Source organism: Rhinichthys klamathensis, unplaced genomic scaffold (genome assembly GCF_029890125.1).
Source record: "Rhinichthys klamathensis goyatoka isolate OS25496 unplaced genomic scaffold, OSU_Roscu_1.1 h1tg000065l_1, whole genome shotgun sequence".
Classification (NCBI taxonomy): Eukaryota; Metazoa; Chordata; class Actinopteri; order Cypriniformes; family Leuciscidae; genus Rhinichthys; species Rhinichthys klamathensis.
The window spans coordinates 1066125-1093983 of record NW_026606608.1 but is presented as its reverse complement, the minus strand read 5'-3'; the positions used below and the strand labels follow the sequence as shown (position 1 = coordinate 1093983).

General features: G+C 41.7%; 1 protein-coding gene across 2 annotated transcripts; it reads right to left on the bottom strand.

The window, feature by feature from the left end:
* Positions 1–408: 408 nt before the first annotated feature.
* On the bottom strand, positions 409–25611 carry gnav1 (guanine nucleotide binding protein (G protein) alpha v1). 2 transcript variants are annotated; one of them, XM_056249939.1, is made up of 10 exons: positions 25478–25611; positions 25272–25386; positions 24300–24391; positions 21952–22044; positions 18153–18313; positions 4941–5069; positions 3875–4004; positions 2237–2311; positions 1129–1216; positions 409–885 (listed from the first exon to the last, which is right to left on the bottom strand). In XM_056249939.1, exons 1-10 carry the CDS (start codon positions 25511–25513, stop codon positions 695–697), a joined length of 1110 nt encoding a protein of 369 aa, XP_056105914.1. In that variant the 5' UTR covers positions 25514–25611; the 3' UTR covers positions 409–694. The 2 variants fall into 2 exon arrangements, with proteins under 2 accessions (XP_056105914.1, XP_056105915.1); XM_056249940.1 differs by having other exon boundaries at positions 2237–2308.
* Between the last annotated feature and the right edge of the window lie 2248 nt (positions 25612–27859).

The following is a 27859-nucleotide window of genomic DNA, read 5'->3' as shown; positions in this document are numbered from 1 at the left end:
AGCACAATTATCATGTCCTATGATTTTTTTCTCTCTGTAGGCCATTTGTGTGAAGGGTGTGTTCCCGAAACTGCAGAGAGGAGTTTATCCAGGATCGCAGCTTTTTTCAGTGTGATCTTCATCTGGACTCGCGACTCTGGCCTGTAGGAGTGGATCATGAAGGCCAGTTCATACAGGAGTCCTAGAACAATCACAGATATGCCGTTTCATCCCTGCGCGCCCCACCGGTCTCGAGTCCCACGGAGGAACTCCTGAAGGATAAGAGGAGTGACGAGAGAGGACCAGGCCTGGGACATTTATGCTGCTGTTTGTTTGTTTTAGTTTATGCAGCAGCCACTTTCATTTTTGTTGTTTATTTTACAAGGCAAAAATGGCTCCTAATGTGTGCACTAACTTGGATGGGTTAAATGCAGAGGACAAATTCAGAGTGTGAGTTATACTTGTCCTTCACATGTCACTTTAACCTTATCATTTTATGAACATATTCCATTAAACAGCGCCAATACTTTGTCTTGTTTTGAACAGATCCACTTATTTACAGGAACTTTGCTGGTACACAAATTAAAGATACCTTTATTAAAATCTTAAAATATATTTATTGCTTTAAAATATGCTTTTCATGATCAATTAAAACCAAGCAATTTTACAACAGACACGGTAAAGGACAAAAATAAAAATGTGCTGAATGAAGCGGTTAGAGGAGCGCGGCGGTGTGCAGGTTGTGTTGGAGGACAGTGCTGATGGTGGACTGGAAGGCCTCCTGTACGCTGGAGCGCTCTGTGGCGGTGGTGAAGTGAGGGAACACCACCTTTCCTGAGGCGGAGGCACACGTCACAAACTGATCCGTCACATACTGAGCAGCACAGCTCACATCACGCTCAGGACCTACACACACACACGTATCAATATCAGTTTCTCTCCTTCAAATTCTACTGAATATCAATAGGAAGTGACAACATAGACAATGATGGCCTCGTGCATTTTTATACTACTAGTACATACAGTATGCTGTGTAATTAATACAATTTATCTTTGTTAGTGCTACAAGCGTCATTTTCTCTTGCTCTTTTGTTGTTTTTTACGATTTAAATAATCATACAGAAACCAGATTGTGTAAAGAAAGTTTACCTTTGTAGTCTGGCTGATAAAGTCGCAGATGTCTCCCAGAATACAGTATTTTCTCACCAAACAGATCAATTTTGTTCATAAATAAAACCTGAAAAAGAGTAAAAAAAATGCTCATTAACCAAATTCTGACATACATTAATACAAAATGCTTTGTATTTACAACTGTCTTTATTTGTACAAAATGCTGCAAATTCATGCAATTCTGAATTTTGCTCACACAAGTTGTAAAGTATTAGTTTAAAATGTAGTAACGCACATTTGTGAATTTGTCAAGTAGATGGGTAGTTGTGCACACATTAATAAATAACACCAGGCCTATTCATTTATAGTTGTTTGTGTGTGGGTTATGAAATGCTTGAAAACCGCAAAAATAAAGTTTCAAAATCCAAACGAATCAAATGAGATCGACTCAGAAAAGAGTCACCTGATCCACAAATGCACATCTTTGTTGCATGCACAAATTATGATACACTTATACAAAAGAAAACATCTGTATTCACAAAAATGTCCATTTTTACAAATAGCTGCACATTCAATTCTCAATTTTGCACATGCAAGTTGAAAGGCATTTGGTTGTGCATAGTAAAACACACCTGCAACATTTATCAAGTTCATGGATAATTGTGCATGCATTTATTAATCATTTTGAGACTAAATTCACCCCATAGCCCACTGGCGTGTTCGTGAGAAGAGCGACAGGACCTCTGGACTAACAACAACATTATCTTCTAACAAATCCTAATTCTTGGATGCAAATCCTCATGTTGTTCCAAACCTGTGTGAGTTTCTTTCAAAAGGTGATATTTTCAAGAATATTTGAAACCAAACAAATGTTGGGCCCCATTGAGTTCCATAGTATGGAGAATAAAAAAGACAAATACAATGGTAGTCAATGGGGACCAGAAACGGTTTGGTCACCAACAGTCTTTAAAATATCTACTTTTGTGTTTAGCAGAAGAAAAACTCATCCAGCTTTGGAACAACTTGAGGGAGAGTAAATGACGGTATTTTTATTTTTGGGTGAACTATCCCTTTAACAGGATTAAGTATAGAGTTAAAGCCATAATGTCAGATATACACACAGTGTAGGGCCTGAAGTCCAGCTCACCAGTGAAGCTCCTCTGAAGAAAGCACTGTTACATGTGGAGCTAAAGCACTCCAGGCTTTCATGGAGACGGTTCTGCTGGGAAAAAAGTGATAGAGTTACAGGGATAACATATTAAAGCATGGAGAATATAATTATATGAATTGACAACATTAAACTTGTTAATATAAATGCAAATAAGCTTTAATATACATGTTTAAACTGATTAGATGATGTATACTTCTGAGGTGCTTGTAAACATATACAGTATGTGTGTATATTTTAAATGAAGTTGATTTACATGCAATTATATATTTTCTTTCAGCTGCCTCAAACTCTCGCAGCAGCAGCAGTGTTTATTCCTGCTTTTTATAATGCGTTTAAATTCATGATATTTTTCACAAGGATCTCTTAAATCTTCAGCAGAGAAGTGAATTGCACTGGCTCTCTCGCGAGAAGTGAATCAAACTGACGTACCAAATACAGTTTCTGAATGTTTTTTCAAAAACAAATGGTGCAACCAAATTAAGTGCAGAATGTGTTACACACTAGCTAGTAATTACTGAGCTTCTAGTGTGGACTTTAAAGGGATAGTTCACTCCAGAAAATGTATTCTGTCAGTAATTACTCTCCCTCATGTTGTTCCAGCCCTGTAAGACTTTCGTTCATCTTCAGAACACAAATTAAGATATTTTTGATGAAATCTGAGAGCTGGATCACTCCTCCATAGGCTTCTATTGTAATTGAAACTTGCCAGCCCAGAAAAGTTAGTAAAGACATCGTTAAAATAGTCCAAGTGACTACAGCGGCTCAACCTTAAGTTGATAAAGCAACGAGAATAATTTGTGTGCAAAAAACCCCCCAACTTTATTCAACTATTCATTTCCTTCTGTGTGGGCCTCAGAGTGAGTTCACGTAGTAGTGTAACAGCGCAGCGCTTCTGGGTTGTACGTCACACGTAGGCTCACTATTGGCCGACGCTGGTCATGTGTGTGATGCTGGCTAATAGTGAGCCTACATGCTGTCGTACAACCTAGAAGCGCTTCGCCGTTACACTACGTGAACTCACTCGAGGCCCACACAGAAGGAAATGAATAGTTGAATAAAGTCTTTTTTTTCGCACAAATAGTATACTCGTCGCTTGATAAACTTAAGGTTGAGCCGCTGTAGTCACTTGGACTATTTTAACGATGTTTTTATTTACTTTCTGGGCCGGCAGGTTTCAATTACAATAGAAGCCTATGGAGGAGTGATCCAGCTCTCAGATTTAATCAAAAATATCTTAATTTGGGTTGCGAAGATGAATGAAAGTCTTACGGGGTTGGAACAACATGAGGGAGAATAATTACTGACAGAAGTTTCATTTTTGGGTGAATTAACCCTTTAAGTTCCGATTTAAGTGAGAACTTACGAATGACTGGTTCAACACGACCCTGAACACCAGAAACAGCCTAGCTTTTTATCTCTAGCTTTTCTGTCAGCAACCATTGCTTTTAGGGTCTATATATACAGTACATGTTCCATTCAATTAGTCAGATCTTAACTAAAGCATGTGGCAAAACTGTGACAATGCTTTTCTGACTGAAATCATCTTGGGCTTTGAAAAGACAGGCTTGTAGAGTTGAACGTTTCTGTACCCTGAAGATCCAGCATGTTTCTCACCGTGGAACGATGTTCATCAAGGTTTTGATCGTATCCACTAAGAGCCACCATAAACAGCACTGCATGGACATTGTCAAAATAACTGTACCACTTCTTTCTTTCTGAACGCTGGCCACCAACATCGATCAGCCTATAAACAAAAGATTATTGGTTACAAAAGATTACAGAAAGTAGTCAAATGGTCTCCTTCACCCGAAGAGCAGTAGAGGCATTATGGTTAAATAACTTAAAAGAATAGGACGAATGACCGTATTTGTCTTCATAATTTGTATAGACATCACATATGAACAATAAATCCCTTTGAGAAAAACTCACAGTAAGATCCTCATATATACAATGAGCTGCCTTTCACTCGCCAACTACTTTTTATACAATACAACAGCCTGTTCCTCACAAGAGCGATCATATGACTAGCACAGAAGACTTGGGATACAGTGCATGTGTCTTAAGGGCAATTTTGTTATTGATGATTTTGTGTTTTATCCTCTTTGGCGCTAACAGACCCTGGTCACCGCATGCTTTCTTTGGATGGAAATGAGCAACATTAACATTCTGATAAACAACATCTGTTGTAATTAAAATTAAAGTGAATATAGGAAATAAAGAGAATTTTGGGATCAACAATGTTCGAAGAAGTCCTACAACTGCCTATATTCAATTTGACCAGATCCATAGGAACGATTCTGCGACGAATCACTCTCAAATTAAAATTGGGGCTTAATCAAGATCCTACTAAAAACTAAAAGAGCCCCTATTTGAGAGTGGATGAGATTTCAAAAGCTCCTCAGAAGATATTTAAATATTTCCCAAGCAGTTTTAGTTTAAACATGCGCATGGGAACAGTCTGGCATTGCATCTCTGGCAGTGAAAGTAAAGATCTGGAGGTGATCTGAACCACTGAATCGTACAGGGCAGAGGAAAATATGAAAAAGGTCTTGGTTTCTCATCTTGGTCTTTGCAAGGGAACCACTGAGGTTGTAGGTTTGGTTCTAACATCAGAAGGGCCATTTTAAATATATGAAGCATGACAAACATTGAGCTATGATAATATTGTAGAAATGTTTACCTGTAGAGCGAGTTGTTGACTCTGATCTGGGTTTCAACGACACCACGGGTCCGCACTCGAACTCTGAGAACATCCGTTTCAGTGGGAATGTAGTTCGGTGCGATGATACGACTAATGTTCTCAAAGAAACTAGAGATGTGGCACATGAAACAGAGGGGGGAAACAAAGGCACAAAATCAGACAACATGCTTAGTTCAATTTCACACAAATGATGACAACTCTTCAACAAGAACATTAACAATTCTACTAAGTGCCTTTATGTTCTCTTTTTTATTTTACCTTTGCTTTTAGCTTGTGTACTACAGTTTATACTGTAAAAATGGTTTGCAGTGCACAATACCAAGTATGACAAGTCACTTGGGATGTTCTTCATTTGTTGCTTTGGATAAAACTGTCTACTAAATGAATAAATGTAAATGTAAGACAATATGGATTCTTAAAATCTTAAAGTTAAAATTGGAAAATGAGTTGGTTAAACGAAGATTTCATTCAGTAAATGACAGTTGTGTATTGATACAAAGACAGAGAAGTGGTAATATGGTGCGTCCACATCCTCTTGTAAAGATCGTATTTACGAGTTGAACGCCACCACAGTGTTGTAGATACGATTGGGAAGCTCAGGATTTTCTCTAAGCCCCGATCTTTACGAGTTAGGGCGTGTCAGTGAGAAACATGGCGGAATAACACACCGCCATGCGTCCAGGCATTTAGCAGTGATATTGTCAGGCTTTTCTATTTACAGCGAAGTAAGCTACAGAATATGATGGCATTATAATATAACACTGTAATATGTAACGGATAAAGTTTGCAATGGCTTCATAAATTAATTAAAAACATAAAAAAAACTAAAGTACACCTGATGCACATTTCTTTGTTCTTCATTTTCTAGAACTAGAGTTTAAGAACATTACTGTATTTTTGTGTAATTGATTAAGAGAGTGTTCACCGCCATCTTACTCTGACGAAAGTGACATGAATGCACGTAAACACGACTTCCTACCTCGTAAATACAAACTTCCGAGGAGGACTTGTGGTCCAGTTGGGTAGTGCACATATTAAATACCGTTACCGAGGTGATAAAAACACCAAATTTTACATGAAGCTTCTTTAGGACCTCCTGAATGATTTTAGCCTAGGAGCCCAGCTGAAATATTGAAATTTAACTTAAATTAAATCACTTAAAAAACGTTTTTCATGAATATTGTTTGTTTTCTTTCCTCTCAAGTAAAACTTTCAGGGTAATGGCCTTTTAAGACCACTGAATAAGCTTCTAATAAGTGTGTCTAATGGTCTGTGGATGCATCAAGTGTGGTGTACTGTATGCCGCGTGCTTGTCACATTCAGCTCTCAGCCTCAACCGCTGGCTATCGTATGTGAAAAGGGAGCCGAGTGCGTAAGTCTCCCCTGCCAGTACATAGCCTCTCCACAGACAAGCCCTATGTAGTGCCTCCGCGTGGCAACACACGTCAACAGAGCACCTAGTGGGCTCAGGCCGAACTACAGGGGAATCGGAGGTGGTCTGCCCCCAGACATGCGGCATGCCAGGCCCACCGGCGTGTGGATAAGCCCTGATGTCCATGAACAGCCCCCCAGCTATGGGTCAAATAGTCACACAGCCATCAGACAATGGCTCATTGCCAGGCCCACTGGCGCGTGGATAAGCCCTGATGCCATGAACAGACCCCAGCTATGGGTCAAATAGCTTGGCTCCACTGCCTTGTGGAGATCTCCGGGAGGATTAAAGGCTAAGGAGTAAACCCGACAGAAATCCGGTGTGGAGCCCCGGTGTGGAGCGGTAAGAATGACTACTTGTCACCTTTCTGGCAACTCCTGCAGCCAAGCCAGGTGCTTCGCACTCCTTTGGACCCCACTAGCAAGGCTGAGAGGGGGATTCTGACGAATGGGCACCCCAGGATCCCCATACACCATGCCCAGGCTATGCGTCCTGGAGAGGCCACTCCAGTATCGCTGCTTGCAGCGACCAAAACAACACGGGGGTGAGCAGTTACGAGTGATAAGCCAAGAGTGAATTGGTGTACGCTCAGACGCTACGGGTTTTCTCCGACGGTGGGAGGGATTATCGAAATCCTACTGGTCAGCTACCACCCGCCTCAAGCTGGGCAGCCCCCAGCCAGTAAGGTGCTGACCCGCCACAGTCTGCCTGCTTCAATGGGTGCTTGGAGCTAAGGGAACAGACCGACAAGCAGACTGAAAACTTCGTACCAGGCAAAGAAAGAAAAAAACAAACCACCAATCTTGCGACTAGCAAGCTGGAATGTTAGGACTATGTGCCCTGGCTTCTCCAAAGATCTTGATCAGGTTGATGACACCAGAAAAACAGCAATCATCAATCGTGAGCTCTTGAGGCTGGACATTGCTGCACTACAGGAGACCAGACTCCCTTCAAATGGCAGCATCAGGGAACAGGATTACACCTTCTTCTGGCAGGGAAAGGAACCAGACGAACCAAGACTGCATGGCGTTGGATTTGCAGTCAGAAACTCTCTGCCATCGTCAGTTGAACCGCAAGGAAAAGGTACAGCCCATATCCTCTCCCTTCGCCTCTCAACCTCCACAGGTCCAGTGAACATCCTGAGTGTTTATGCTCCTACACTCAGCTTTCCAGCCGAGGCCAAGGAAGAATTCTACGAGAAACTCGTGACCATCATTAAAAGGACTTTCCCCCACCGAACAACTGTACGTACTTGGGGACTTCAACGCCCGGGTGGGAACTGACTGGGACTCCTGGCCCCACAGTATTGGTCATTTTGGCATTGGCAGAATGAATGAAAACGGGCAGAGACTGCTTGAGCTATGCTCTTACCATGACCTCTGCATAACCAACACATTCTTCTCCACAAAGCCCAACCACAGGGTATCCTGGCGACACCCAAGATCCCATCACTGGCATCAGCTGGACCTCATTATCACCAGAAGAGCCTCACTGAACTGTGTCCTCATTACACGCAGCTATCACAGTGCTGACTGTGGCACCGACCATTCACTGGTTTGCAGCAAGGTGCGCCTTAAACCAAAACGGATCCACCGATTGAAGGAGAAAGGACGCCCACGCATCAATACAGCAAGAATAAAAATCCCAGATCTGTGTGAGCGATTCGCTGTCTCCATCACAGAGGCCCTCAGAAACTGCCCAACGGGCAGCACAGAAGAAAGATGGAATCATATCCGTGACGCCATCTATAACTCTGCCATGGATATTTTTGGAAAGAAAGAGGCAGAACCCGGATTGGTTTGAAGCAGGAATCCTGGAACTTGAGCCAGTCATCACAGCCAAGAGAGCAGCTCTGATCAGCTACAAAAGGGAGCCATCAGAGAAGACACTCGCGGCTCTCAGGAAAGCCAGAAATGATGTCCAACGGATTGCTCGACGGTGCGCCAACGACTACTGGTTGAATCTTTGTCAGTCCATCCAACTCTCAGCTGACTGTGGTAACACCCGTGCTATGTATGACGGCATGAAGAAGGCCTTTGGCCCAAGGTCGCACCCCTAAAGTCCTCATCTGGAGACATTATAACAGATCGGGGCAAACAGTTGGAGAGATGGGTGGAACATTACCAGGAACTCTATGGAAGAGAAAACATCACTACCTCAGCAATTGAGAACACCAACCTCCTGCCTGTCATGGATGAACTGGATGCTACCCCTTCTATGGAAGAACTTTGTAAGGCCATCGACTCTCTAGCCTGTAACAAAGCACCAGGCAGCGATGGTATTCCTCCAGAGCTCATCAAGGCTGGGACGAAGACCGTTCTTCTTCATCATTTGCATGAGCTCCTGTTACAGTGGTGGGAAGGAGCAGTGCCCCAGGACATGCGTGACGCCACCATCATCACTCTCTATAAAAACAAAGTAGACTGTAGTGACTAACAACTACCGTGGAATATCCCTTCTCAGCATAGTTGGAAAAGCCTTTGCCCGGATAGTACTAAACAGGTTACAGTCACTAGCAGAACGCGTATATCCTGAAGCTCAGTGTGGATTCAGAGCAGGGAGATCAACAATTGACATGATCTTCTCACTGAGGCAGCTACAAGAGAAATGTCGCGAGCAGAGGCGACCATTGTTCATCGCCTTTATCGATTTGACTAAGGCATTCGATCTAGTCAGCCGGAAAGGCCTCTTCACCCTTCTGCAAAGAATAGGATGCCCCCACAAGCTCCTGAGGATCATCATTTCTTTGATGATGATATGCAAGGCATTGTCCAGTATGATGGCTCTTCCTCGGACCAATTCCCTATCAGAGGTGGAGTGAAGCAGGGCTGCGTACTCGCTCCAACGCTCTTCGGCATCTTCTTTTCCTTGCTGCTGACCCACGCCTTTAGCAAATCAGAAGGCGGCATATACATCCACACTCGAACCGATGGAAACCTGTTCAACATCGCACGCCTCCAAGCAAAAACCAGGGTGCGGAAGGTTCTGATACGGGAGATGCTTTTCGCAGATGACGCTGCCTTGACTGCACACTCTGAGGAAGCTCTACAACAACTCATCAACTACTTTACGGATGCTTGTAGAGATTTTGGCCTCACCATCAGTCTCAAAAAGACCAACATAATGGGCCAAGATGTTAGCAGCATCCCAAATATCTCCATTGCTGACTACACCCTTGAAGTGGTAGATAACTTTACCTACCTTGGCTCTACCATCTCCAGCAACCTCTCCCTGGATGCCGAACTAAACACTCGGATTGGAAAGGCAGCAGCAGCTATGGCCCGTCTAGCAAAGAGAGCTTGGGATAATTCCATGCTGACAAACCACACCAAGATTGGGGTGTATCAAGCTTGCATGCTCAGTACTCTACTCTACGGTAGTGAAGCATGGAACCTGTACTCCCGGCAAGAACGCAGACTCAACTCATTCCACCTGCGCTGCCTCAGGAAAATCCTGGGCATCACCTGGCAAGATTGTGTCCCAAACAAGGACGTCCTGGCCCAGGCGGGAATAACAAGCATGTTTGCATTACTCTCCCAGAAACGCCTGCGCTGGCTAGGCCACGTCAGTCGCATGCAGGATGGTCGTATACCCAAGGATCTACTCTACAGCGAGCTTGCTACGGGCGCCAGACCTACAGGAAGGCCTGTTCTTCGCTACAAAGACGTTTGTAAACGAGACTTGAAGGCAGGCAACGTCAATCCAGCAGTCTGGGAGGCAGAAGCTGCAGATCACTGCAGATGGAGGCAAGCTGTCAAAGCAGGCATCAAGGTGTCTGAGAAGAAAAGAGTACGAGTGGGAAGAGCGGAAAAAGCACAGACGGCAGAGGGTTGCATTAGCAGATATAGAACCAACAGACCCAAGCACATTCTACACCTGCAGCAACTGCAACAGAGCCTGCCGCTCCAAAATCGGACTGTACAGTCACAGCAGGCGATGCAAACCAACCACAGGGACTCCTTGACGCATATTCCATTGTCTCCAGAGACAGACGGATGCCAACATGAATAAGCTTCCTTTTGTTAATTTGTGCTCAGGCCAGTAGATCTTCCAAATTATAAGTGTAAAATAGAGTGCCAAGACACCTTATACCTCAAAAAAACTCAAAAAGCCCTGAATAATATAGGCGGAATTATTAAAAAGGCAACAAAAATGCTAAATATTAAGAGATTTTAGTTCTCTATTTTTTTAATTCAACTAGGTCATTCATATAGCTATCTACTGAGTTCATAGTTTGGTCATTAGTTTTATGTTAGGCTGCATCACATCACATTAAATCCTATTTGTGTGTGACAGTACATAGCTAGATGTACTTTCAGTTATTTTGGTTACCTATTGTAGACGTGTTGCAGGTCAGACTGTCTTGATTCACTCGTTCTTTTATGCTTACATAACATTAGTTTCTGAATCTTCAACATGGAGCTGAACTGGGCTCTATGTATTATTTGCCAGAAAGACACCTCTGAGATGTCCCTTGAAGACAAACTGGGACAAGTGGTGATAAATCTGATGCCTATAGATCATTTCTTGCTAATGTCAAGCAATTCAGGGCGATTGACAATCTTCCAACTAAACTCTATTTTGGGAATGATGAAACTGCAAGCAATTTTGCTTCACATTCTGCTTCTGGCACAAATCTTGCCACCTAAAGTTGAACAATTCAAAGCTTATGAAAGCGACAAAGAAGAACGTGCAGAATGCTGTTGAATCTGGAGGGGGAAAGCCAATGAAACGCCAACGACTGGATGTTCGAAAGTGCTTCTGTGAGGGTGGCATAGATCAAGGTGCTCTCCATGAAGTATCAACATTTAATACTGACAGAAATATCCGAACCATGATCACTGAACTTAAGGACACAAGACTTATGACAAGGATAATTGGAGGAGATTTAATTGCAAAATAAGAGGCCTTAAGAGGCTAAATACCATTTACCATGCCTTGTAAAGCTGAGAAATCGCAACCGAATGAGTCTCGTGCTTTCATTGAACTTCAGGACTACGTTGAAAAATGTGTTGATTCTGGAGTCCTTCTCTTTATGCTATCTGAGCTCCACTCTTTGTATGTAAATTGACTTCAGGAACTGGGTGTCAGGAAGCAAGTCAACAAAAACAGATTGAAAAATCATTTGTTCAACGCTTTCCAGACAAGAACAATTTGATGAAAGGAATACAGTTCTTGTTTTCGAGAAATATTCTAAGGAAGCTCTGAGGAAGAGAGATTTTAATGAAGACGCTCTCATCCTGGCAAAAGCTGCAAAGATTATTAGAAATGACAGTCAACCATACAGGCTTCAAATTCACTGGCTCCTTCCCAGAAAAAGGTCAAGAAACCTCCCTTCCTTCAAGCCTAAAGTCTCTTATCTTGATGATAATGAATGGCTTTAACTTGGAAGATCAAGAGAAATGTGAGTCTCAGGCTTGCCTCACAATGGGACAAGGCATTCTTTATAACAAAAAAAAGGGCAACAACCACTGCTAGAATGACCAGACACAGCCTTGAACGTGAACCAACACTCCCTATTTACATAGGCCTTAATGTACATGTACAAACCAGAAGCAAGCAACTGCACCAGCAATTAAACCAAATGGGTATTAGCATTTCATATGACAGAGTTATTCAAATTAAAAACTGGCTTGCTAAAGCCACATGTGAACGCTTCGAAGTTGACACACAGAAATGGCCCCCTGGAATACACTTGGCGACCTGTTAAGAGTGCTCTGGTTGGACGACAGCACTCACTGAAACAGAAGTAGCATCTTCTGGAAAGACTGACTCATTTCTGAAAGCAGCACACCTAACTCCCACCAGGCATGCCCACCAAGTCACTCTACTGCCACTTCACAATCTACAGCAGGAAGCTTTTACAGTAGACTTAATGCTGGCCCCAAAGATGAAGATACCTTTATCACTTGGAGAAATGACATGCTGAAGAAGAGTCCAACTTTCATGTATTGGGATCTAATAGTAAGATATGAAACCCTCATTCTCATTTTTGTCAGAGCTCACAGAGAGAAGAACTTCCTTCTACAGGTCCTTCTAAAAAAATTAGCATATTGTGATAGTTCATTATTTTCCATAATGTAATGATAAAAATTAAACTTTCATATATTTTAGATTCATTGCACACCAACTGAAATATTTCAGGTCTTTTATTGTTTTAATACTGATGATTTTGGCATACAGCTCATGAAAACCCAAAAATCCTGTCTCAAAAAATTAGCATATTTCATCCGACCAATAAAAGAAGTGTTTTTAATAAAAAAAAATATAAAAAAAAGTCAACCTTCAAATAATTATGTTCAGTTATGCACTCAATAGTCAATACTTGGTCGGGAATCCTTTTGCAGAAATGACTGCTTCAATGCGGCGTGGCATGGATGCAATCAGCCTGTGGCAATGCTGAGGTGTTATCGAGGCCCAGGATGCTTCGATAGCGGCCTTAAGCTCATCCAGAGTGTTGGGTCTTGCGTCTCTCAACTTTCTCTTCACAATATCCCACAGATTCTCTATGGGGTTCAGGTCAGGAGAGTTGGCAGGCCAATTGAGCACAGTAATACCATGGTCAGTAAACCATTTACCAGTGGTTTTGGCACTGTGAGCAGGTGCCAGGTCATGCTGAAAAATGAAATCTTCATCTCCATAAAGCTTTTCAGCAGATGGAAGCATGAAGTGCTCCAAAATCTCCTGATAGCTAGCTGCATTGACCCTGCCCTTGATAAAACACAGTGCACCAACACCAGCAGCTGACATGGCACCCCAGACCATCACTGACTGTGGGTACTTGACACTGGACTTCAGGCATTTTGGCATTTCCTTCTCCCCAGTCTTCCTCCAGACTCTGGCACCTTGATTTCCAAATGACATGCAAAACTGAGCAACAGTCCAGTGCTGCTTCTCTGTAGCCCAGGTCAGGCGCTTCTGCCGCTGTTTCTGGTTCAAAAGTGGCTTGACCTGGGGAATGCGGCACCTGTAGCCCATTTCCTGCACACGCCTGTGCACGGTGGCTCTGGATGTTTCTACTCCAGACTCAGTCCACTGCTTCCGCAGGTCCCCCAAGGTCTGGAATCGGTCCTTCTCCACAATCTTCCTCAGGGTCCGGTCACCTCTTCTCGTTGTGCAGCGTTTTTTGCCACACTTTTTCCTTCCCACAGACTTCCCACTGAGGTTCCTGGATACAGCACTCTGGGAACAGCCTATTTGTTCAGAAATTTCTTTCTGTCTTACCCTCTTGCTTGAGGGTGTCAATGATGGTCTTCTGGACAGCAGTCAGGTCGGCAGTCTTACCCATGATTGCGGTTTTGAGTAATGAAACAGGCTGGGAGTTTTTAAAAGCCTCAGGAATCTTTTGCAGGTGTTTAGAGTTAATTAGTTGATTCAGATGATTAGGTTAATAGCTCGTTTAGAGACCCTTTTCATGATATGCTAATTTTTTGAGACAGGAATTTTGGGTTTTCATGACCTGTATGCCAAAATCATCAGTATTAAAACAATAAAAGACCTGAAATATTTCAGTTGGTGTGCAATGAATCTAAAATATATGAAAGTTGAATTTTTATCATTACATTATGGAAAATAATTAACTTTATTACAATATGCTAATTTTTTTAGAAGGACCTGTATATGTAGAAGTTTTAGAAGAACTCATCCCTCTATTTTTTTGCCTTGGACCATACAAACTATGCAAGATGGGTGTTTGTCCACATCAGGGACATGACGTCTTTGCCCAACACCCTCAAGGATGAGTTTGAAAAGCATTCACACTGGGTTCTGTCAAAGACATACAAGTTCTCTGCAATACCTTTCGACCAAGCTCATGAACAGAGAATAAGATTGTGAAAGGTTGCAGGGGTACAGTTGGTCTCACAGAAAACCCAAATGCTTTCAGACGATGGATGATCTCTGGACCAGAGTTGGGAAGATTGCTGAAAGGAAAATTTGAAGAGGACTTTCTTCCTGAAAATGACAGATAATCCTAAGAACTTCCAGCATCATGAACAGTGTCTTTCCACACAGAAGACATTTCAAAGACATGTAGCCAACCTGTCTGAAACTATTAAAAGAATGGGCAACCCCAAAGATCTAGTCACTCTTGACAGCCATAACTGTGCAGATGAATCTGTGGCTAAAACAGTGTTCATCTTAGAAGACACAGGCAAGAAACAATATCAACAGTTTGTCACAAAGGTGCTTACTGAGCGCAGCCAATCCATCCATGATTCAATCAAGAGGAATTCGTTACAACTCTTCAAGCAAACTCGACGCAAGACATTACCTACACACGGGAAGAAGATTAAAATGCTCCATAACAACGTGACACTCTTTGGTCAGCTGTATATTGCAATGCAAAGCCGTGAGAGTGATTTGGATGAATTCTTTGCAAATGAAGTACAGTCCTTCCCTCTCTGACTTTGGAAAGCTTCACCTGCCAAGCACTTACTTCAATGCCTTGAGCACCCTGGGCAATCACAGCCACCCTCATGCTTAGACTGTGGACAATGACCATTCCATCCAAGATTTTGCAGTCAGTCTACCAATACAGTGAACACATTTAATGAATATGCAAGTAATGTTTTCATCCCTTACCTGCAGAGGCATCTACAGGATACACAGAGATTGGATATTGTATGGGATACATACATCTCGGACAGTTTGAGGGAGTCCACGCGTCAAAAGAGAGGTCAAGGTGTACGCAGGAAAGTGTCTGGCCAAACAAAGCTGCCAGGCAATTGGATGGATTTCCTACGTGATCCAATGAAGCTTTTTGCCTTTCTGACATCCAAGACTGAAGAGTTCAAGTGGCCCCCAGACAAATCTCTGTATATCACATCAGGGCAAGCTGTATCTTCCTTCGGTTCCAGCAGCACCATGAGTAGTTGCAATTAGGGTGACCAGATGAGATTGGCTAAAATTCGGGAGGGGGGGGGGGGGTTCAATTATTTTGGTTCAATATGTCAGGTTTTGGTTCAAAATAGGTGCCAAACATATATTTTTATTCAAATATCAACAGTCTGTCATTAGTCTTTAGTCTGCCACAAAAAAAAAAAAAAAAACATTAAAATCATGAACTCAAATGTCATTGTGGAAAAAAAAATGTGTTACTGTTGTAACAGTGCACAGGCTAAATCAGACCTTTCTGGCTATAGCCTAACCCTAATAACCCTTATGCCAAAATTATTATTACAACTAAATTGTGGTCATTGAATAGGAAAACTAAATAATTGTGTAGATGATTTGCTTCAAGTGTAACCCGACATCAGACATTAAAGCCCGGCCGAAGTATTTTTTTTGCACACAGTGACGTGACCAATCAATCACTCCTTTAATGCTGCGTTCACACCAGACGCGAATAGCGCGTCAAATTCGCGCCTACCGCGTATAGTTATACGAATCCATTCGCGCGTCTGAGCGTTTAGACTGGCTGCCTGCACATTCACTGTCCTCGCGGCTGCTGCGAATTGCGGGGGCTGGACGACTCAACTTCCACGGACAGTTTTTAATGTTTTATCAAGATTTTGCTTTAGTATAATTTTCGGGACAATTAAGGCCGGTTTCGGGATTCGGGACAACAGCTTAGATTTCGGGACTGTCCCGAATTTTTCGGGACTTCTGGTCACCCTAGTTGCAATCATGAAGAGGCAGACACCCGGATTGTGGTTCATATACAGCACGCCCTGCAGAAAGGAGCAAAAACTGTCCATGTGCGTACTGTGGACACTGATGTCATTGTGATTCTTGCAGGTTTATTCCTTGATTTACTTGTGATTCAACCTTTGACTGACATCTGGGTGGCTTTTGGCATGGGCAAAAAGTACAGATTTTACCATATCAATAGCATATGTAAAAGTCTAGGTAAGGACAAGTCTCAAGCACTGTTGATGTTCCATGCCTATTCAGGGTGTGATACAACATCTGCTTTCACTGGGAAGGGTAAGAAGTCATTTTGGCAGGCCTGGCAAGCCTATGATGAAGCCACTGAAGTATTTGCTTCCCTTGCCAGAAATCCAATCCAATTAGATGCTGCTTCATGGCAGTTCCAAAAGCTTGAGAGACTGTCATCTTGTCAAGTCAAGTCACCTTTATTTATAAAGCGCTTTTTACAATACAGATTGTATCAAAGCAGCTTCACAGTGATAACATGAAAATAATACAACAAGTTTGTTTCTAGAAGAAAATTGCGTCAGCGTGCACCTGAAGTAAGGCAGATCAGTAATATTGTTAAATATTAAATGTCCCCAACTAAGTAAGCCAAAAGCCAAGGCGACAGTGGCAAGGAACCGAAACTCCATCAGTGACAGAATGGAGAAAGAAACCTTGGGAGAACCCAGACTCAGTCGGGGGCCAGTTCTCCTCTGACCAACGAACGAACAGTGTATGATTATGATCCAGGCAACATTACAGGTCAGAAGTCAGATTGGATCAGAACATTCAGAATATTTATTCAGTTCCATCTGGATGGAGGTTGGAGTCATCACACCGGTATGGAGACGAGTTTGTTGAGGTGTCCATGAGGCCTTCACAGGGCTGATGAGGCTGGCACTGCAGGGATGCGTTGTGGTCGTGTCTAGGCACAGGTCCTCCATCTGATCTGGATACGGCCCGGATCCGGCTGACTACAGTAAACCTCGGAATAAACGGAAAGACTAACATTAGCGTAGATGCCATTCTTCTTATGATGTAACGAGTACATCGGGTGTTGTAGGAAATGTCCCCGGTTCCAGCTGACCTAATCTATGCAGCCTAATAATCATTTAACTAATTTGAATAATAGAAATGTATAATGTTCTATCTTGTATGACAAGTCCAGTCCTTCAAGCTCCATTGTCCAGAAGAGGAAAGAACTCTTCTGCCATGGGAGCAGGACAATGGAGAAACTGCCACCCACCCAAGATACTCTGCTGGAGCACATCAGACGGGAATCAGTTTATCAGACTGCTATCTGGGCGACCAGCACACTCTCACAGCGAGGTATTCCTTCTCCAAGGGACTATGGATGGACCAAGGAATCAGGATCTTGGGATCCAGTTTGGAAGACACTTCCAGAAATCCCCACAGCCTGCTGAAAACTTATCAAATGTTGCTGTAAGGGGGGTTGTTCCACCTGCAAATGTGACAAAGCAAGTCTAGACTGCTCACCTCTTTGCAAATGCAACTGTAACAACTCATTATCAATTACAGGGCCAATAAACATAGTGCTAATACTTTGACATGTATTGAAGCTTTAGTTATGTAAAAGTTCATAAACATAAAATGTTAACTTTGGGATTCATTTAAACACTTTATCTTGTGCAGGAACTTGAAAATCGCTGTGTTTTTAAGCATGTTTCATTGATAATGATATACTTCTAAGTATATCATTATCAATGACCTTAAGGACGTTACAAAGGTTTTTTTGGCTCCTAGGCCAAAATTACACTTTAGACCCTAAGGAAACACCATGCAAAATTTGGTGCTTTTATCACGTCGGTAGCGGTATTTTTTCTACGGCACCGGACTATGGTTTGTAGTGCACAATGCCAAGTGTGACAAGTCACTTGCGATGTTCTTTATTTGTTGCTTTGGATAAAGTCTCTTTGGATAAAACTGTCTACTAAATGAATAAATGTAAATGTAAGACAATATGGAATTCTTAAACACTTATAATCCAAAGTTAAAATTGGAAAATTAGTTGGTTAAATTAAGATTTCATTCAGTAAATGTCAGGGAAGTAAATTACACAGTCAACAGAGTTATAGAGTTATATAGAGTTATCTAGCACTCACTAGCGAGCCGAATCGTTGAGCTGGAACTCGTGTCCTCGGGCCACTGCGGTCCTGAAGCCCAGATCCCCCCACAGCCTGCAGAACGCATGAGCCACGAACGGCAGCAGCTCCAGATCCGCTCCCACACAGCACTCGCACGACAGAACCGCACGCGCATGACACTGAAGCACACAAGGCCATCAAGCACTCACACGACAGAACCGCACACGCATGACACTGAAGCACACAAGACCATGAAGCACTCACACGACAGAACCGCACACGCATGACACTGAAGCACACAAGGCCATCAAGCACTCACACGACAGAACCGCACGCGCATGACACTGAAGCACACAGCACACAAGGCCATCAAGCACTCACACGACAGAACCGCACACGCATGACACTGAAGCACACAAGACCATGAAGCACTCACACGACAGAACCGCACACGCATGACACTGAAGCACACAGCACACAAGGCCATCAAGCACTCACACGACAGAACCGCACACGCATGACACTGAAGCACACAAGAACATGAAGCACTCACACGACAGAACCGCACACGCATGACACTGAAGCACACAAGGCCATCAAGCACTCACACGACAGAACCGCACGCGCATGACACTGAAGCACACAAGGCCATCAAGCACTCACACGACAGAACCGCACGCGCATGACACTGAAGCACACAGCACACAAGGCCATCAAGCACTCACACGACAGAACCGCACACGCATGACACTGAAGCACACAGCACACAAGGCCATCAAGCACTCACACGACAGAACCGCACGAGCACGACACTGAAGCACACAAGACCATGAAGCACTCACACGACAGAACCGCACACGCATGACACTGAAGCACACAAGGCCATCAAGCACTCACACGACAGAACCGCACGCGCATGACACTGAAGCACACAGCACACAAGGCCATCAAGCACTCACACGACAGAACCGCACACGCATGACACTGAAGCACACAGCACACAAGGCCATCAAGCACTCACACGACAGAACCGCACACGCATGACACTGAAGCACATAGCACACAAGACCATGAAGCACTCACACGACAGAACCGCACACGCATGACACTGAAGCACACAAGGCCATCAAGCACTCACACGACAGAACCGCACGCGCATGACACTGAAGCACACAAGACCATGAAGCACTCACACGACAGAACCGCACACGCATGACACTGAAGCACACAGCACACAAGGCCATCAAGCACTCACACGACAGAACCGCACACGCATGACACTGAAGCACACAGCACACAAGACCATGAAGCACTCACACGACAGAACCGCACACGCATGACACTGAAGCACACAAGACCATGAAGCACTCACACGACAGAACCGCACGCGCATGACACTGAAGCACACAAGACCATGAAGCACTCACACGACAGAACCGCACGCGCATGACACTGAAGCACACAGCACACAAGGCCATCAAGCACTCACACGACAGAACCGCACGCGCATGACACTGAAGCACACAAGACCATGAAGCACTCACACGACAGAACCGCACGCGCATGACACTGAAGCACACAGCACACAAGGCCATCAAGCACTCACACGACAGAACCGCACACGCATGACACTGAAGCACACAAGGCCATCAAGCACTCACACGACAGAACCGCACGCGCACGCGCATGACACTGAAGCACACAAGACCATGAAGCACTCACACGACAGAACCGCACACGCATGACACTGAAGCACACAAGACCATGAAGCACTCACACGACAGAACCGCACGCGCATGACACTGAAGCACACAAGACCATGAAGCACTCACACGACAGAACCGCACGCGCATGACACTGAAGCACACAAGACCATGAAGCACTCACACGACAGAACCGCACACGCATGACACTGAAGCACACAAGGCCATCAAGCACTCACACGACAGAACCGCACGCGCACGCGCATGACACTGAAGCACACAAGACCATGAAGCACTCACACGACAGAACCGCACACGCATGACACTGAAGCACACAAGACCATGAAGCACTCACACGACAGAACCGCACGCGCATGACACTGAAGCACACAAGACCATGAAGCACTCACACGACAGAACCGCACGCGCATGACACTGAAGCACACAAGACCATGAAGCACTCACACGACAGAACCGCACACGCATGACACTGAAGCACACAAGGCCATCAAGCACTCACACGACAGAACCGCACACGCATGACACTGAAGCACACAGCACACAAGGCCATCAAGCACTCACACGACAGAACCGCACACGCATGACACTGAAGCACACAGCACACAAGGCCATCAAGCACTCACACGACAGAACCGCACACGCATGACACTGAAGCACACAAGGCCATCAAGCACTCACACGACAGAACCGCACACGCATGACACTGAAGCACATAGCACACAAGACCATGAAGCACTCACACGACAGAACCGCACACGCATGACACTGAAGCACACAAGACCATGAAGCACTCACACGACAGAACCGCACGCGCATGACACTGAAGCACACAAGGCCATCAAGCACTCACACGACAGAACCGCACGCGCATGACACAGCACACAGCACACAAGATCATCAATCTGTGCTCGGCAAAACTTTAGCATGGCCTGGTCATGAGGTTAAAATAATGTTACTTAACCCTCATCCTTCCCTCGCGTTCTGTAACAAATCCTTCTCTCGCGGGTCAAAATGACCTTTTTACAGTCTATGAAAATGACCTGAAGCCCTATATTATACTTAATTTTTTTTTGTCCAGAAAGCTTATTTCATTTCATTTTGATAATATTTTTTAATGCAATTTTTGGGAGTTTTTTATTTTATTGACCTTTAAATGACCAGATTTGATCAATAAATAAATAGTAATGTAAGCACATTCCTCACATTCTTTCAATTTAAATTCAAAATAACTCACAATTTTTATGCATAACCATTTTAATTCAGCTCAAAATATCTTACATTGGGTGTCTATGCCGACCTCTTGTGGAAGAAATATAATATAACATGATATTTCATGACTCTTGCCGATAGATGGCCTTATAGCTCTATATAGGGCAAATGAGCTATTCCTGTGGGTCCTAAAGCCAGTTCCCTTCAGTATGCATTCAGATACACTGTAAACATTATAAAATAGTTTTTTGGTAAAGTTTTAGCATTTTTAGTTTGAATTGAGCATCTTTAGTTTTTTCTATGTGTACTAAAGCATTCCTCGATCTCCATTCACTCCTAAGGGGGTCAAATTGACTGGCGAGGGAAGGATGTGTTACTTTTTTAAATTCAGCCACAAAACTCCTCAAATCCATTCAATTTTATTTTGTGTATTCATGGTTCAAGTGCGACAAAAGTCATGGGGTCTTGGACCCCTCTGATGAACATTTTTTTTTTAAATTCTTCCCAAAAAAAAGCCAGAGGGAACGATTAGGGTTAAATTGGAAAATGGATCTTACTACGTCAATAACATTTTTGCAGCATTCAACTCACCCATATCATTAGTTCTGGGTAAATTGTTTAATAATGTGGATTACAAATGATGGTCACCCAGTGTCAAAGGTCATGCTACATCCGTGCAGCTACCTATATTCCCTTGGCGAGGATATCGTTGCTTGTATAATATTTTATATAATATTCTTGCAATATTCTCCTACAATACTTTGGTTTGGAGAGGTTAGAAACATACAGTGGCAAGATATTAATACGCCAATTCAGTGTTGGGGTCTAATAGAGCTGCTATGATCATAAAGACCAATTCTGAAACACTAGTCTGTGTGCCTCACCTTGTTCTTCTTGTTAGACAGATTAATACGCAGCATTCCCATGCCATGCAGCACAAACTTCAGAGATGTCAGCAGGTTATCCAACACAGCAGCCTGAAGATTTGGAAGAAAACAATAACCTTAAATTACAAACGAAGCTTTTGGAGAATACGACATAGCTATGCAAAGTAAATGACTAATCTTGTAGTTACAGCAGAGTTTATGGATCATATTTTTATACAAGCGTGACACATACTTTCCAGTAAAGCACAAAACATGGCTGTTATACTCAATCTGAACAATTTAATTGCACATGCTATTATTATGTTTAATATCAAACATTTCTAAAGGTAGCACAAACGCTAAAGTTATGTTTATCATCAAATGTTTCTTATCAAGTGGCTGTGTTTGTTGTTCATTTAACAACTGTTTTACTTTTTTTGTCAAGATATGAAATCAATATTGGGCTCAAAACACAGCCCTATACTTTCTAACTTGTGTGTTCTTTAACATTTTTGATGGATGTGATATGCGAGTTATGAACTGTGGCATGTTGTGTACATATAAATTCATGTTTCATGCTCTAATTTGATGTTTACATAGATTCCAGGTTAAAGGCTGTTATTTGCTTTAAGTTTGGCTTCGGAAGGAACGAAAACGCACTGCTGTGAAGAAAAGCAAAGTGTGCTAAAAACGATTATCTTGTTTTCATAATCGTTGGAATTACAATTAATCGCACAGCCCTCCTACAGTCCTTTTCTATGCGTTACATATTCCTTGGAGGTATATATTTGAAAAACACACAGATGAATCATATATTTATTGTCTTAACATCCAGATAAGTGAGTGTTGTAAAATGCAGTCTACTGTTGCTAAAGTGCAGGACGCGTTTCATATTAAATAGTTGCATAGTGCATTAAGCCACAAAAGAGACATCGGGTCTTATTCACTAAGCATGCATGTTTGTGATTGAAATCTACATACGAACGTTTTCACGAACAAATCATGATTCATGAATAACTTTCGTTCAAAAACATTCTAAATTTAAGATTTTTTTGGAACAATTAAAACCACTCATACGTAAAAATCTCATACACTTAGTGGCATAATAAACATTAGAACGGGGTAACAAACAAATTCATGTGCGTACGCATGTGTTGTGAAGTAGGCGGAAAGTTTTCGCAGGAAGTTTAAACGTGAGTATTAATTCGAATAGTGTAGGCAGTTATTAGTTTATGAGACTCACTGTCCCCCAGGTGGCTTTCTGTGCGCGCTCCGAATCGAAACAAATGCGGATAAGCAAATCAAGCCTTCGGATACGGGCCTAAACATAAATGTCAAAATGCCTGTTGGGAGAGTATTCATGTAAACACAGTGGGTTATGTCTTAAGTACACAGTTGAGAAAGAAAACGTGTGTGTAACAGTATATTGAATCTGTGCATTAGCTTTTAAAGTGACCGCCGCCTATTAAACCTGCTGTCGTCTGTGTCATTAATGAGAATCAAACAACAAATGACGAAGGAAAATCCCTCGCTGATCTTGACTTAAATAACTTAAGTAGCTTTAATAAGGATTAATCTGTATTTAATGTGTACAGTAAGACTATGCAGTGTTTTTTTACATTTGATTATTACATTTTTTGTTGTTGTAGGCTATTGCTTATGTGAATACCACTGTTAGTACATCTTCCTTAAAACCAACAACAACCTTAAAACACTGTTTATTTCATTTGTATTTTCATTCTGTTGTATATATTTGCCAGTTTTTTTGTAATTATAGTTTTGTTGTTCTTATTGCATTGCTGACCGTTTACTTGTCTTATGTAATAATTCATGTTTTTATATCATCAGGCTTGGACTTCTGCAATTCACTGTATATAAACACCACTTCATTTGGCCTCCAGTTGGTCCAAAAGGCATCAGCAAAACTTTTTTTAATGGGCCTCCATAAACACACTCATTTGTGAATTTATCTTTCTACTTCCTTTGCCTCCTCTTATATTTCATATGATGTTGTAAAGCACATTGGTCAGGTGTCACTGTTTTAATGGTGCAAAGGTAAACTTGAAACTTTGACGTTTTTTCTTACATTAGTTAACCTAGTATTAGTTTTTACAGAAGCAACGATAATTGTGAAATTTCACTGATATTTAAAATTACTCGTATTGTGAAATAAGAAATATCGCCCAGCAATAATAGTGATTTCAATATTGACCAAAAATAACTGATTATGATTTTTGCCCATTCTCGAGGAGCCCTAATGTTGAGTCTTACGCAACCATCAGGCAAAGAACAAATAACCATTTCCACAAGAACCTGGCAGAAACCAGTGAACAACTGTCATCCAGATAAACAGATGAATGCTGCACCTTGAAGCTGATGAGTTCTTGTTTGTTAAAGCCATGGCTGTAGATAATCTTCATCTGTTTGACTAATGTGCTTTTGCCGCTCTCTGGAGTACCTATAAGTTTGAAAGAAAATATTACAGAGCACACAGAAGTATATAAATAAAGTGCCAATGAACAGATCAGCCTAATAGTAATAAAAAAAAACCCCAAAAAACTCATACATACTAGGGGTCAAATAGACAATTCTGATTTGTGAAAAAAAGGTTTCACAGTAAACTTTTCCCAGACTCTTTAACTTATGTAACTTTAACTTATATGGCTATATATATATATATATATATATATATATATATATATATATATATATATATATATATATATATATATATATATATATATATATATATATATATATATATATATATATATATATATAATGTCTGATTAATTAGAATTAATATTTTAAAATAGGGAGTTATGCTGCATTCCAGACAGTTCAGAATTTGATTCATAAACTTTTGTCCACAGAGCTTGTTTTTTGCATAATCCAAAAGCCTATGGAAAAAATCACATTGCGTTTTTGTCAACGGAAACCAGTGTGATGCGAACTGCTGGTTGAAAAAACTAAATGTAACATTAGACATTAAGTTTATGTAATACTTCAAACCGATTTATGTTGTTTTTATTCTGTTTTTTTTATATATATATATTTGATACATAAATGTGGTCAACATGTGACCTGAAATTGCCTGAAATTCGCCGAGATCTGAATGGGACATTTCATTTAATTTGGGATATTTCCTCGTCCAACCTCGTCTGAAACGCAGCATTAGTTTTGAGTTCTGAAACGTGCATGGTTTTTCTTATTGTAGTAGAGTAACCTATTATAATTAATTATAATTCTACCTGAAGACTTTTTCTTAATGATTTCAGCACATTCACTGATTGCATATTGTGATCATTTCGATTGCGCGTGCATTGCGTTATTATTACCCAGAATAAGGACTCTGTGCGCGTACAGCTCGCGCTCTATTCGCACGCTCTGGTTGAAGGATCTTTTCTCTTCATTCCTCGGTTTCACACACTTCTGCATCGCCGCGAGACAAGCCTAGAGATCAACGACAACTCGACATCAACTACTAAGTCAGCATTGCCTTACTTCTTCTTATTCTTAAAGTATAACTCCATATTTCACTTACCTGAAGGGATGTTGGAAAGTCAAAACATCGAAACATTTCTAAAACTATAGAGTTAAAATCGTGTTTAAAACGCCAGATATTTGCGGTAACCCTCGCGCACCACACCTGTTCAAAGCTGCGATTCAGGGACGTGACGTCACTGGACATAATTAGGGAACATTTTAAAGTCGACTTGAAACGGAAGTTGCGACACTTTTTAGTTTCTTATTGTGACGTTTATCCTCGAGTGAAACGGCTTCTCGAACAAGAAAAAATGTAAGGCGAGACTTGATTTTGTCCATCGGAGATTGAATGGTCACATAAACAGGCTATAGTTAAATTATTTGCATGATTTGTGTGGACTTAATTGCATGTCATATGAATGTAACCCTATTAAACCAGATAAGGTTTATCTCAAATGAAAACATTTTAATTTTAGAAAATAAACAAAAATAACGGGCCATGATGTGGTTATTGATAAGGGTGATATATTTTAACATTTGTGAAAATGTTTTAGACTTCAAAGTATTTAATTTCCAAGGACATACAAAAAAATACATATTCATTACAAGTGTGCCACAACACACATCTTTGTGATTACAATACAGGAAGAATTCATGTGCTAATTTCCTCGGACAAAAAAACTTTTACATAACTAACCAGCATCATGTAATAATTACCTGCTTAAAAAAGAACAACATCCAATTAGCAACCTTTTAAGTTTTAAATAAATTAAAATTAATTAATCAATTAATCAATCCATTAAATAAAACTTAATGAAGTCAGTTCAAAACTGACTTAAATATTCCTTGAAACCATTATCATAATGTCAGAGAGATTTCTTGTTTTAAATATTACCTAGTTATTATTAAACACTTTATATATAACATGTCACATTAAAACAGAGTTAGTTAGGTTTCAGTCCATTTTGGTTTCTGTTCATAAGAATGATCATAACATCAGTTCTGTCAGGAACTGTCGTCACTATCGTCAAATACGATTGACAATTAGCATACAGTTTGGATTGGCGGTATGGTTCTGATCATAATGCCGAATCCTGACTGGATAAGAGGTGGAGCTGGGGAGGGAGGAGGGTAATGAGCTCCTGTCCTGAGAAATGCGACAGCTGCTGATAATACTGAAGGAGTTATATATGTATACAGTGATACAGTCGTATTCCTATAGGTAGACGTGGATCAGCTGAGAGTCACTGATGCGAGCTTGACTAACGGGATCTGCCAGAACTATGCTTGATATTTTTTGTCCTATAATAATTGGGCTATAATAATTGGTAGCACATTCTGCATATTCACATGGGCTTTACCTTTTAGTCTTAGGACTTCTGGTTTGTGACCATAATGTTTCAAGAAATATTTTAACATTTAGAAACAAGTTCCAAGGATGGCGTATATCATAATGCCGAATCCTGACTGGACGAGAGGTGGAGCTGGGGAGGGAGGAGGGTAATGAGCTCCCATTCCCTCCTCCCGGGACGAGGGTATTGAGCTGTTGGATGATGGGATATATATATAGAGTTAATTTCAGCTGTCTCTAAAACCATTTTAAAATGTTGATCTAAAATATATATTTTTAAATCAGTCCAAGTAACATACAAAACAAGGAAGTAACCCTGGATCAGCACTTTTACCCTAAAGGACTATTATTTAATTAATTATCATTTAAAACAACAGATTCTTTGAACATCCCCCCCCCCCCCCCCCCCAAATTAAAACTTTGGATTTATTCACCTTCATGTACTTCTCTTTGATATTGTAGGCATGTACTACATTTAATGGTACATGCACTTTTACAAGTTGATTGTACTGAAATGTGTGTTGGCAGTGTCTGTACACAACCATCATATAATGATAAAAATCCATCCAGTGTTTTTCTTTTAATCTCCTTATATGTTTTCCCCTGCCTCAAATTGAGCCGTTCGATTTTGTGACGTCACACGCTCGGAAGCCCCTCACACGATTGTTGATTGACAGCATCGTTTCAACACAGACCCGCCCTCGCTCGTGAGGGAGCTGTCAATCATAGTCTGCGCGGACCGGCGCGCTCATTGTTGATATTGCTGGAGCACTGTCTATGAGCAGAATGGCGTCTAAGCGATTGTGGTGTTCTGTTCTTGGGTGTAATAAGGAACACAGCAGTCATTTTAATGTTCCTAAATCCGAACCGCTGAAGACGCAGTGGCTGAGTTTGTTTTCAAAGGGAATATTCCCCACGAGCAATGTCAATGCTTTCATGTTTCGGCGAATCATTTCTCACCAGACTGCTTTATAAACGAGGGTCAGTATAAAGCTGGTTTTGCTAAGAAGCTGCTCATGAAAAAAGGATCGGTACCAGCTATTCGTGTTCCTGCTGAACCTCTAGAACAACTGAAGTGAGTGTAACGTT